Source organism: Galeopterus variegatus, unplaced genomic scaffold (genome assembly GCF_000696425.1).
Source record: "Galeopterus variegatus unplaced genomic scaffold, G_variegatus-3.0.2 Scaffold129, whole genome shotgun sequence".
In the NCBI taxonomy this organism is placed as follows: Eukaryota; Metazoa; Chordata; class Mammalia; order Dermoptera; family Cynocephalidae; genus Galeopterus; species Galeopterus variegatus.
In genome coordinates, this window is record NW_007726240.1 from 636975 (window position 1) to 650619 (window position 13645).

The following is a 13645-nucleotide window of genomic DNA, read 5'->3' on the forward strand; positions in this document are numbered from 1 at the left end:
TCAGGACAAAGCTCTATATGCTGACCATGCTACACCTACCAAAGCCCTGTGTGGTCTCTGGTTTGTCTATGCAAGAAGGAACTTTATTCCTTAATGCTCTGTAATCTGCACAAAATTCACCCCAGCCAACATCCTTTCAGAGAGAAGCAGCTACCAGGGACCTAAACTCCCTTCCCACTTCTTTGGGTTTCGATACTTTTACATTCTCAAGTGATTCAAGAATGCGTGCTTGTTGCAAAGATACCCATTCAGAGTACACTAGCAAAGGTTCCTGTGTGGCCCTCTTTTCCTTCCCCAGAGGCAGACAGTTGGGTGGGCTGCTGCCCTCAGCTCTAGATGCTTCCACGCACACACGCAGGGCAGATGATCCGGATCCTTCTATGTAGCAGTTCTCTCAGTTCTTTCACTTAATCTTAGGTTGAACCTCGTATTAGTCTGCTTCTGTTGCTTATAACAAAATGCTTTGAAACTGGGTGGGTAATTTATAAAGAAAACAAAATTTATTGTTTGGAGTTTCTGAGGCTGAGAAGGCCAAAGTCCAGGGAGCACAGCTGGTGAAGGCCTTGGTGGTGGTGACAGTGATGCAGGGTATCACATCACAAAATGGTGGAGCAGACAGTAACCTCCGCTTACACTCTCCTTTTAAAGCCCTCAGAACCACGCCCCCAACCACCATTATTAATCCATTCACTACTTCATGTCCTAGAATCTAATAACCTCTCCAAGTCCCCACCTTTCAATTACCATAATAGGATTTCCCACTCTCCACAATTACAATGGGGATTAAGTTTTGGGGGTACATTCAACCCAAAGAAAACCACATAGAAACTGCCAGCGTTCAACCATTTCTGACCTACAGCAATGGCAACCTCGAATGGTCCAATCTAGTGTCCTGGAGACATTACCACATCTGCACAGGCAAGTCCGCCTCGCCCCTGTTTAACAGTCACACAGAGCCTTGACCTGCATGGCAGGCAGGCTGTTCCCAACGTCTGGCAGTCCCAATCAGCATCCCAGTCCATATGGCAAGGATTCCCATACACAGGGCTCCTGGGGCAGATGTGCTGGTAGGGCCTCCCATTTAAGCAGCCCTTTGAAGGACTCAGTCCCCCAAAAGGACAGATCACTGACTATTTAATCAACAAGCTTGTCTGGGGGCAGGACAGGGTAAGAGTGGCCAGTCAACCAATGATTCTTGTTAACTAAAGGAAGTTCTAAGTTGACCCTCAACACATTTATTATTTATTTACTCACTTACGTATGTATGTATGTACATAGGCGGCTGGCTGGCACAGGGATCAAAACACTTGACATTGGTGTTACAACACTGTGCTCTAACCAACTGAGCTGGCTGGCCAGCCCTCTCAACACCTTTAATGAGCTGATATTATCCACACCCCAGTTTTTAATCTCTTTTACGGCAACTGCTGTAGAACCCAGCACTAAGCTAACTGCTTTGATAAGAGCTATCCAGGCAGAGGCAGGTCTGGAACCAGTGACGCCATTGCCAAGGCTGTGGATAAATGTGCTCTGTGCAGTAGAAAATCAGGGCAGCTTTAGGACACACAGTTTTTTCTACATTAGAACGTAGCAGGGGATCAGTTCAGTTCCAACTCCAAGGGAAGAAACAAACGGAGGAATGGCTGTAAACCACTCCCCAGAGAGCAGACCCTGCTTCTCCTCTGCTACAGCATCAAGCGCAGGAGCTGCGAGCCTCCCACCGGCTCCAATGCCCTCCCAACTCTGCAGCGCCTCAGATAGGGCAGGGACATTTGCAACTGAAAAAACCACCACCAGCTTCTTCTCTCTTTTTTTTTCTTTAAGAAAAGGGACTCCAGCTCAGACTGCAGGGAGACTGACTACACATGCTTTTCCATTCATTACCAGCATTAATTAGAACACGGGTTCTAGCAACAAGCAAACGAAAACCTACCTACCCTTAGGAACCAAAAACTTAAAATCTTTAATGGAAACCAGGTGCATACACCTTAGGACCTGAAATGACAATTCTCTGCACATGGGAGAAGAACGTGGTTAGCACAGCCATTATACTGGTTTTTTTTTTTTTTTTTTTTTTTTTTTTTTTTGTGTGTGTGTGTGTGTGTGTGTGTGTGTGTGTGTGTGTGTGACGGGTAAGGGGATCCTAACCCTTGACTTGGTGTCGCCGCACCACGCTCAGCCAGTGAGCGCACCAGCCATCCCTATATAGAACCCGAACCCGCGGCCTCGGCGCTCCCAGTGCCACTGTGCTCCCAGCGTGGCACTCTCCCAAGTGAGCCACGGGGCCGGCCCATACTGAACAGTTTCAAAGCTGGTCCCAGGCTGGGCAGGCTGACTGGGGACTTATATAAAAACCCTCCTGGATTTCTACAATCCAGTTCATCCACTGGAATAAGGAGCCAGGACAGATACCGTCAGTGCCCTCAATCGTCACCTTCTCCCAAGCAGGCCCCACCAAGCCATCCAAAGGGACACAGGCACTGAGGGTCGGGAAGTGAGAGTCCCTTCTCTGAGGCCAACGCTCTGGGATCCAAGGTCAGCGTAGGCGGCCACGCCCACCCTGGTACCCAAATAGCTGGCTCACAGTGCGGGGGCCTCAGGTGAAGGAAGAACAGTCACAGAATGGAAACAGACCCATTTTCACTTCGGCTTAACGTGGAGAGATGCTTCTTACAACCTAATCTTCTAATCTAACTTGCAGATTTCTTGAACGGGACTTTGTGAAGTTCACATTCACTGAGCTCTTTTTCAGTGCAAGGTAACGTTCTAGTTTTAGGCACTCTGCATGTGTTGGCACAGTTAATCCCCATAGCCACCTATGGGACAGGTACTACTGTCATGCCCATGTTATAGATGGGGAAACTGAGGCTCTGAAACCGGCAGCTGATGCCAGAGGGCTCACTGTCATCACCATGAGGGACAAAGAGGCAGCTGCACGCCCCTGGCTTCCCTCACCACCACCGCAGTCATAGAATCTTTGGTATTAGACCAGAAAGAATGGATTTCTGTCCAGCTGCAGGCTGGGGATGAGGGCTCGGAGGCCTGCCGAGGGCAGGAGACACTGGGAGTCTGTGGCCTACTGGTGAGAGCCAGGGCCAGGCCTCTGGCCCAGGCTGGGTCCTTCATGGGAAGGTCACGTGATAGTGAACACTCACACTGGCAAGAGCAGCAGTTCACCAGCCCCAGATGCACCAGAACTATCTGGGAACCTTTAAATCATAACCACGGCCTGGCCCATCCCAAAGGTCTGATCTCACTGGTCTGGGTGGATCTTCTCTACATGAAAATCAGAAAACACCCCATCGCCCGTCTCAATTCCACCTAAATTCAAGAGGTTGTTTACTTGTTCATGTTCTCTTTTAGTCCCTTATACACACTTGAATGTCATCCTTACAACTTTGTGCCTGGTAGTCTAGTCCCTTCTAAGAGACAGCCCCAGTGCCCTCATGCACTACTGCCTGGTTTCAGTGACAGAGCAGGAACAGCTGCAAAGCCCCTGAGTCACAAGGATCTCCTTGTTATCCAGAAAAGTCAAACCCAAAGCTGCATGACACCCAGAACTGTCATGCCTGAGGCAGCTGCCCCACGCCTGGTCAACCTGCCCTGACATGGGCCAGTTGGAGGATCACAAGTCATCAGGTCAATGGCACCAAGGCATCTGGGCTGAGGAAAACATGCTGGAGGTTGCCCAGTGCACTTTGGAGACAGGAGGACAATTTTCCTCTCTTGAAGGACAATGGGCATCCTCCTGGGAAAACAGGCTTCGAGGCCAAAGAAGCTGAGAAAAAAGAAAATAATCACCTGGCCTCGAAATCAGGGGCTGTGTCTGTGGACAGCTAGTTGGGGTGGCTACTTGGGAGCTGAGGTACCATGGTGGTAGCAAGTATGGGAGGATGAACACAGCTCTGCAGCTAGACTCAGGGGTTCAAATTCTGCCTCTGCCACGTCCTGGCTGTGTGAACTTGGGGCAGTTGCTTAACTCCTCTGTGCCTCAAACTTCCTCATGGGTAAAATGTAGGCACTAACAGTACCCTCGTAGCGTTACAATGAGAAATAGCTGAGTTCATGCTTGTAAAATACCCAGGACAATGTTTAGGACATAGCTAGCATTGAATGGGTGCTTTCTATCGCTATTGCTAACCAGGCTCAGGTCAAGGGCTTGAGCCCCAGCCCAGCCTACATCTCCAGCTGTCGCAGTCACGACTGCAAAGGGACGACCCAGTGTGGGTGGGCGAGCCCTAGCTCAAATCCACTATGCAGACAGGCTTGCTGAGTGGTGAACAGGGCACCGAAGCGGCTGCCACCCCAACTCACCTGCAGCTGCAGGACCTGCTTCTCAAAGGCGGCTGCCTTGGTTTCCAGAGCCTTCCGCTGCTGCTCCTCCTGTCGTGCAGCCTCCGACTTCTCCACCAGCTCCTTGCTGACCTTGCTGAGCTCCTGACGGAGCTTGGCCAGCTCCGCATTCTGCCTGCAAGACAGTCATCAGCCCCTGACTGATGGACAGAAAAGGGTGATGGGGACCCGTGGTCAGAGCCTTCCCACCAGCACACCTGCTCTTTTGTAAGTAGTTGCCCGAGTCTTGGTGCCATTACCAAAGCCCCTTTTGCATTATCCATCACGTGGGGTTTGGAGTGTATTTTACTGAAGATGTTATTTTACCAGCATATGGACCAGAGAAGTAAAGAGCGAAGTGTGCACTAAGCATCCCACAGGAGCCCATTTCAGAAGCAGCTGGAAATTCAGACAGAACAAAAGGCCAGACGCTGTTCTCTTTATTGCTGCTCTGGGGGCAAACAAGCCCTGAGATACAGGCTGACTTGCTTCGGCCTTCTGCAGGGCCACAGCAGCAGCTGCGGGAGTCTACAGCCCCCTTTACTGCCTGAAGAGACCATGGCCAGGCGGGGACACTGCCCGGCACTTCAAAAGCTGGGCCTCAGGATGCAAGAGGAATGTTCTGGAGTCATAGGACACTCGACTGACAGGAAAAGTGGGGCAGCTGGAGGCCTGCCTTTCTAGCAGGAGGAGCACAACCAGTATGCTGGCTGCTTCACTAGCACAGACACCCCCTCTTCAAGGCAGGGAACTGACTATCCAGCCAAGGGACAGCACCACCAAGACGAAAGGTACAGACAAGACTGTCCACAACCCTGGGGGACAGCACCAGGCCAAGTGGAGGTGGCAAGTCTTAACTCTCTGACGCTGGTTGCCTCAGTCTACACTGGGGAAGCTGCCTCAGAGCTCTCTGCAGGGCTGTCAGCTCAAGTGCCTTATGATGCCAAGACTCAAGCGAGCTGGGATGGAGGTGGGAGCCTGGGTGGGCAGCCCCTTGGACTGACCTGGAGCTGAGCTCAGGCCTGGGAAAACCCCTGCTGTTGAGCACCCCACACTGGTCAGGGATCCCAGACTGACATGCGTCAGCAGCATCCACCTTGGGGTGACAAGTCTCCAGGCTTTAGAGCTTTCTGCAGTAAGGAGGCCACAAGAGAGTACATGAGAGGCCAGAGCGTTCCTCAGTCTCTGTGTTCACCTTCTGCTATGGCTTCTGAGGAAACGGCAGCCACAAACCTCCAACCCGCCAATGGATCAGACAGGGATGAAGATGTGTGCAGACACACCCAGAGCAAACCTGGACAGAGGGACCGGCCTGGGGGAGGTGGACCATTAGACCTCACCTCATACCAGGGGGGCCACCAGAAAAACAGACATGTGGCCCAGGCTCCCCTCCCTGTCCAGCTCCTGTGCTGGGCTCTCTCTGCCCAAGTCGCAGCCAAAGGACTAAGGGTGCCGACGCACTCCACTTCAGTTCACTCCTCCTCTTGGTGAGGGCAGATGCTCCAAAGTCACTGACAAGGACATCAGGGTGCCATTCAGCCTTACAAAGAGATCTGATTTCTAGACTGGCGTTAGCAAGACACAGCCCACCAGAACCCCAGAAAGTCCCTGCAGGGCACTTCAGGCCAGAGGGCAAAGAAATGTGTCTGGGAAGATAATGCAGCGGGCTTCTTGGGGGCCATCCTGCTGAGACTGTCACGCTTGAAACAGGGAGGCAGAAGAAAGCACAGCTGGACTTAACACCAGAGGTGCAGCACCACTGCAGGGTTGGCAACTCTCTGTGCACTCCCCAGCACGTCAGCTGCTCAGGGGAACACTGAGATGGAGAACGGTGCTAAGCAAGGTGGCCCATGCACTGTGAAACAACACTCAGTCCATGCATCAGAAGCAACGTCCCCTCCACGGCAGGAGACTGTTCCTAGTGCGGAATCAAAGCCCATAGCAGCTCCCTAACCACCAACAAACTCGCATCCGGGACAAACTGCTGGGCCTCTATACTCTGGGCCACAAGCAGGAGTTTTTAAAAACCTCTCATAACTGGGGAAAGCATCATCGCTATTCAAGGAGAGTCAGATGGCAGCACCAGCCAGGACCTGGGGGGCACCAGATCCATGCACACCAGGCATGGCAAGCGCAGGCTGCAGGCTGGAGCACGGCCACCTGTCAGAACACTCAGCTGCTCAGAACCCACACAGGAGATGGAGGGACACCGTACAGGGAGGGAGCAGAACCACACACATGGCCCTCTATGTACATGTGTATGGCCACGCACGGCTGCCATGCTGGCCATACACCCAGTAAAGAAGCCTGGGGACCCCTTGCTGGCTCCAAAGCCCCTCAGGGATGTGCTATGGCTGTGTCTGAGTGGGGACGCTCAGCTTACTTGCTCTCCACCTGGCTTGTGGCCTGGTTCAAAGCGTCCCGCAGGATGGAGTTCTCCTGCTGCAGACGGGCCAGCTGAGTGTTGGGGCCATTCTCCAGCTGCTCCTGCAGAGTCCGGATCTGAAAATTCATCGACAAGGACATCAGAGTGCTGCTCAGCCTCACAAAGAGAACTGATTTCTCAACCGGGGTCAGCAAGGACACAACCCAACAACAGAAAACCCCCAGGAGGCTCCGCCTTCCTTTATGGAAGGATCCCATAAAACAAGGGGCCTGAAAATCACACAGCTCGTGTCAGGGGCTAGAGGCCAAGTGTGACCTCCCAGTGACACGCCCCCTCTCCCCCACTGCTCATGGCCTGCCCACAACTGAGCACTTGACTCCGAGCCTCAGACACGCTCTGTGCACAGCTGCCTCTGAGGTCACACGGGTTCTGTTCTCAGATAAAGCTCGTGGTCACAGCCACAGTCTGTACCTCTCCCAAGGAAGACTCATTTCTTGCCCTCTAATCTGCCATGGCCCATCCAGAGACATGCAGCGGGGAAGAGGCCACAGCCGATGATGAAGATGAACACAACAGAGGCTCAGAAGACAGTGTCAGGCTCTGACTATGGCAGCCGGTCTAGACAGGCGGCCACCAGTGCTGGCCTCAAGCCCAGTGCTGGAGCTGTGCAATTTTCAGGCCTCTTATTTATGGGATCCTCCCAACCATGTGTGGAGAGGTGGAGCCAGCATTACTCCTGGTTCACATGGAGGCTGACAACTGGACCACAGGCACCCAGGAGAGGGGGACACAGGCTGGTTACTCACTTGAGGATAGGCTCTTGAAAATGTCTTTTATACCTTCCTGGTTGTTAACATTAGACACACACAATGAGCTGCCTGACACTGTCCAGCCCAATCCAACAGCCCCTGCCCCTCCATAATCTAACCAGACTCTGCAGACCCTCCCGCGGACATCCTCAACCCCTCCTCGCTCCCGCCCTGGCACCCCTGTTCACCATCCCCCCGGCGGCCGCTGCCCACCTTGGCCTGCAGCTGCTGTACCTCCTTCACATGCTCCTGGTAGCTGGCCTGCATGCGCGCCTGCACGGCTGCAATCTCCTGTTCCCGGGCCACGAGCTGCTTTCTCACCTTGGCCTCCCCGGCTGCTGCCTTGGCCTTTTCTGCTGCCATCTCCTGGGAGGAAAGCAGCAGAGAGAGGCTTGTGAGCTGGGTGGGGGCGGGAGCTCATCAGACGTTGCCAGAGCGGGGCTGGGAGGAGGCTGAGAGCAGAGTGCGGACCCCTCCTGCCGGCTGACTTCTCAGACAGACTCAGGGCAGTGGCAGCAGGAGCAGCAAGTGGTGGCAGGGGATCCCTGGGAAATCCTACTGGCCCTGGCCGGCTGTGGGTTCCATGTCAAGCCTTGGCCACAGTGGAGGCACTGGACACAGCAGAAAGACATGCTGTGCTGTCCCTGGGCTCTACAGGGCATTGGCTCAGCCCTCCTGTGATTACAACACCATGGCTTGGCTCAGTCACCAACATCCAGGTTTCTGGAATGCCTATTCTACTCAAGCACCTTTACTAGGACTGAGAAGGTGGCATACCTTGATGGGTGGGGTGGGGACAGGGACAGCTGCCTGTCCCACCGTGGCTAAGGGATCAGCCCCACTCCTGGAGGGCCTGGGTCTCCATGGGCAGTTGTCTGTCTTCAGGGGAACTTCTGCCCTGCTCAGTACCAGATGCCCACAGATGAACACAGGACGCCGAGTCTGGGGACCTGGTGCCTCAGGCAGGGGTAGAGCGCAGGGTGGGAAGGGCTGGCGTGGTCTCTGTCATCCCTGAGAAATGGCAATGGATGGATGCCATGTGGCAGCAGGGGTGACAACTCGAGGAAGGGGCAACATAACGTGCCCCTGGGGAGGAGTACTCCGTGCCTAGAGGCGGGCCTCTGGCCCGACCAGCACCTACTTGATGTGAAAATATACTAAGAACACAGCTGGCCTAGAAAACCAGGGTACAAGTGTCCCACGAGATTCAAGGCCCTGCCCTTTGCTTGTCCTGGGCAGTGAACCAGGAGGGGAGACATCCTCTCCCTCCCCTGCTACGGCTATAGGGCAGCCCCTCCCAAAGGCCAGACTGTCCCCTTGCCTGAGATGAGAAAGAGTCCCAGGGAGAGGGCTGAGCTGAACAGTGCCCACCAGGTGCCAGTGCTGTTCCCTCTGTGTGCCTGGCACCCCCTGGAACCACCTGGGATCCAATGGCCCCACTTTTCAAAGACAATCTTTTTGGCTCTGCCCAGCATGGTAAGTCCACAAGAACTCCACCAATTATCTCAGAAACAGGAGGGGTAGCTAACACTGTGCCCACTATAGGACAAGCATGGTCTCGCTGAACTCTCTTAGTAAGACGAGGACTGTGATCTCCATTGCAAGCTGAGGTCACTGAGCCTTGGAGAGGATACACGGTCCAAGGCTGGGGAGAAGCTCCAAGTGGCAGGGGCAGGGCCTGAACCTGGGACTATGCAAGCCCAAGAGGTTCCCAGACAGGGGGATGATGATGCTGCCCACTCCTCTGTCCCAGCTGGGGAGGCCTCAAGGCAAGCAGCAGAGGACAAGTCAGCGGTGAATCCAGGGCTCCTCTGTGCCTCCTCCTCTAACTCACGTGGCCCTGCCAGCCCACCACTGGCACACGGGTGTGATGGGGATGGCTGGAAGCCTCCACACACCAGCAAAGCAGGAAGGCTCCTCTCTTTGCTGGGTTTCCCACACAACAGTCCCTCAAAGTAGATGGCCCACCCTTGTGAAAAAGAAACCAAAGTTCAGAAAGGCCCTGGCATGCCCATGGCCATAGAGATGGCAGGCGGACAGCCACACACGGACTGTCCTCTGCCCACTTCTATTCGACATGCCAGACACCCAGGGATACCCTGCCCCAGCCCTGGGCAGGTCTCACGCATTTCTGGGAATCCACCCAGCTCAAGGCATGCAGGTCCCAATTTCCTGGGGGTCAGGGTTCCAAAGCCACCAGAATTCAATGGAACTTACCCCTTTCCTTGGCCTCTGGGCTTTTTTAAAAAAAGACAAGGCCTAGCTGAGGCTTGAACAGGAAGCAGCCTCCACCAGGAAAGCTGACAACAGGGACTCCTCCCACCCCAGGAGCACACGCTCTGAGCATCCCAGAGGCCCTCGGGCTCCCTAACTGCAACCTGATTCAGGGCCCAATCTCCTCCCAGGCCTTAAAGCTGAGTATCCCAGTCAGCACAGGATGGGTCTAGTCGGGAGCGTGGCCGTAGAAGAGACAGCTGGAAAGGCTTTCCAGAAGGTTGTGCCTTCCTGTCTACAACACTGCAGCCCTACCTGGATTCCTCACACCCACACGCTGGGCCCTGAAGACTCTCAAGGTGCCTGGACTGGTCCTTGAACCCCACTCTGCTGGGACTTCACACGTTCAGGAGATGACCCAAACAATCTCAGTGCATCCAAATCGTGCCTTCAGCATCGGATCCCAAGAAATGAAATTAAGCAAAACCTCTTTTTCAACTATAAAACTTCTCTTCAAGTACAAAGAAAATATGTGGAAGAGACTAGAACACGAAATGCAGATCCTATCGGTCTCACCAACTCCTGTGGGGACTGAGGTAAGAACTTCTACATTCTCAATCGTTTATTTTCTCAGTTTCCCTCCACGGTGTCGGGCTAGGAGATGCGACACAGCAAAGAAGTAAACACGTCAGCTCAGCTCAGGACTTCAAAAGACAGCTACTGGAACCCAATGTCCATGAATTCCAGGAGCACAGGGGGAGAAAATGGCCAAATGCATAAACTCCAAACATTTAACTATTTACAAGAGGAAGATGTAAAATGCCAACAAAGGCTTCCTCTCAGCTGTGAGCCAGCCTAGGGCCTCGGTGGCACTTGCTGGTAGCACTGTTAGGCTGGGTGAAGCACAGTGGCTAGTGTTTGCTCTCTGGGACTCACATCCAACAGGAGCCAGACAGCGACACATGATGCCTAATTATAGGTGACCTCCATGTGGAACAGGAATCTGGGGAGCTCCAGAAGGTTCCCAAGGGAGGAAGAATAAATGAGTCTCCAGGTATAAGAAGGAAATTTCTGGACAGCTAAGCAGGAAAGGGCATTTGAGACCAAGGGAAGAGTAGGAGGAGGCATAGAGGAAGCAAGAAAGGGCAGGGCACTCTGGATGGGGCGGGGTGCAGGGAGGGTTGAGGCAGGGCAGGCAGGCGAGGCAGTGCTGGGGGCGCAGACCTGGGTCTGAAGATCAGGAGCCACTGGCACTAGCACTGACAGCCCATGAGGACCTCCCTGCTGCAGGAAGGATGTGGGTTGGGGAGGGCAGGCTGTGGCTGGATGCTCTGTTGAACTTCTCGCCTCTGAGCCAAGGCCCAGCACTGGAGGGAGAGCTGGGAAATGACAATCACAGTTGTGGTCCTGAGTGGGTTAACTGCCATTGTGGTTTTGGAAGTCACACCATGTGGCCACCACTGAGGCAGAGCTTGCCTACCGAGTGACCAGCACAAGGGACTGTCTCTAAGGGGGCTCTCCCTCTCTCACACCTGCCACACTGCCCTAGTGGGGACGAGATGGGGCCACAAGCCATAGTCAGAGGTTGCAACCTACTGAGTCCTCACACTGCAAGCCCGTTCTAAGTTAAAGGGGCAGGTACAAGTCACTAACCAGGCCCATACAACCAAGCAGCTGTGCAAATGCTCACTTGAGCTTGACTTTGGGGGTGGACAAATTTTCACAGGGATTTTTCAGTTTGTTTAGAAAGGAGTGTATGGAAGAATGGTTCCCTGAAACAGTGGACTCTTAACCAGTGGTGTGCTGGTCAGCTGGCTCTTAGGAGGTGGGAGGGCTCTGATTTGTAGCATTTCCCAATCTCTGTGGTGTGAACACTTTTACGACGGCCTATGCCTAACTCCAAGTGTGCTGCTCCTGAGCGTGGTGTCAGGGAGAGACGTGCACCAAAGGCTCTCATGAGCCAGGGCAAGTGGCTCCAGCCCCTGCATTCAACCTATAACCAAGGACGGCTCCAGTGAAAGCCGTATGTGGGCACGTCTTGAAAGATAAGACAGGCCCACATGAGCTCTAGGGAAGGCCACCCGAGGCCTGTCTTTCTTTTCTCTGCTCCTGGGCATAACAATTACAAAGAAAAAACATCCCAAGGCCTATCTTCTGCTCCTGCCCGTCCCCCACCCAGCCAACGTTTCCATCTGGCTCAGAGCTCAGAGCACAGTTCACCTAAATTTGGGACAGAAAGTCAGCTGTCTCACTTCCCATTCTTCACAAACGAGCACCAGAGGTGCCCAGAGGAAGAAGGACTGCCAACAGTGCCAAGCTTGGCCCAAGACAGAGGATGCAGGTAAGCGGGGAGAGGCATGAGCAGGCCCATAGCACGGCAGGGAAAAGACAGCATGCCAACACAGTGTAACCAGCTCCGTGGAGCCAGGAGTCCCTTGCCCTGCCCCGCACCTCCTCTGGGAAGGATGGGGCACCAGGACTCACCCTTCAGAAGACAGAGGAAAGGGAGTGAACTTGGCAGGGGCAAGAGCAGCCCCCTAGGCCTCAGGTCCTGGCACACCCTCAACGATGCCCCAGCCCTACCCATCACCGACTCACTCAGAGTACAAGTCTCACCTGCCAAGCTGCCAGCTGACACTGAGGAGCCAGGCCTTTCCCTGCACAATATTCCCCACTGACGACAGAAACAGGCAGGAAAGCAGCCCCCACAGCCCATCCCCCAAGTGTGTGCTCCAATGCTCAACCTCAGGTCAGCTGTGCCCATCCTTATTCTAGGCATATGCCCCCAAGAGATGGCCCATCATCATGGGACTGGTCAGTGAAAGCCAGCTCTGGTCCACCCCATCACAAACTGAGGTCCCGTGTGGGAAAGCTGCCCACCTCAGAGCCGACCCCATGACCCTGTGATCCATGGGCAGCCCCAGCCACGGCCCCAGGGGTGGGAGCTCAGAGGACAGGGAGAGCTGCTTGCTCGGGCTGTACCTTATTGAGTTCCCTCAGTCTGCTCTTGGCAGCAGCCGCATCTTCCTGCTCTGTGGCCAGCAGCTTCTCCTTCTCTTCCAGCTGGCGTTTCAGAATCGCCACGGGGTCGCCCTTCTGAGTGGCCTGGAAATGCCCGCACAGCCACATTAACAGAAGGGCTGGACAGACACTTGGTTTGTCCCCACCCCCAGCAATCAGACAAGAGCAGAGGCCTGGGCACCTGATGAAGTGGGAGCCAGGGCTTCAAAGATGAGTGGTTCCATCCTGACTACAGACACTTCTGGGGGGACAAGCAGCCCAGCCTGCTGGAGCCTCCCAGGCCCAGTGTGTATAGGGGCTCTGGGGCCAAAAGCTTTAGATCCCAACCCCTCTGAGGGGCAGCTGACCAACACTTCCGGCTGGGAGACCACCCTGAGCCAGGCTGGAGGTCACCGGCCTGCAGTATGGGAGCTGGGGGAGAGGAGTAGGGACAATGGCCTGAGCTGAGCAGGGGCCTCTCTCTGTTGTGGTCATCCTGACCACTTCCAGCCACCCATGCCTAGGAGACCCTTCACTGCTGATAGAGGAGCTCCCAGCATGGCTGGGCCTGTGCATGATGTGTGTCACACCGAGTCACAGCCAGAAGGGGAGTGGCTTCCACTGGCCTCAAGGCAGGGACTCCCAGCCTGTCTCTCTGGACACCCCCCAAAATCTCTAACCACTGAATTCTCCAGCAAAATTACCTAGAATTCCAACTCTAGTTAAGGAACGAACATGTGCCAACCATCACTTCTTGGGGACAGCTCAGTGGCCAGAGGTACCAGAGGCTGGGAGCTAGCCTCGGACCTTGCCCCTGACAGAGGGAGGGAAATCAGAGGTACTTCTGGGCTCTCACAGGGTTCCCTCACACACATGCGTTCCTCCACCTTCCTTCCTACACCCT

General features: G+C 54.4%; 1 protein-coding gene across 1 annotated transcript in view; it reads right to left on the bottom strand.

Moving 5' to 3' along the window:
- The window catches only part of RRBP1 (ribosome binding protein 1), a 47289-nt gene that overhangs the window by 16723 nt on the left and 16921 nt on the right, over positions 1 to 13645 (bottom strand). The window contains exons 3-6 of the mRNA XM_008588512.1: positions 12724 to 12846; positions 7741 to 7893; positions 6716 to 6834; positions 4315 to 4468 (exon numbers count right to left, since the gene is read on the bottom strand). Of these exons, the coding sequence (XP_008586734.1) occupies positions 4315 to 4468; positions 6716 to 6834; positions 7741 to 7893; positions 12724 to 12846 (549 nt within the window). The remainder of the gene's footprint in view (positions 1 to 4314; positions 4469 to 6715; positions 6835 to 7740; positions 7894 to 12723; positions 12847 to 13645) is intronic.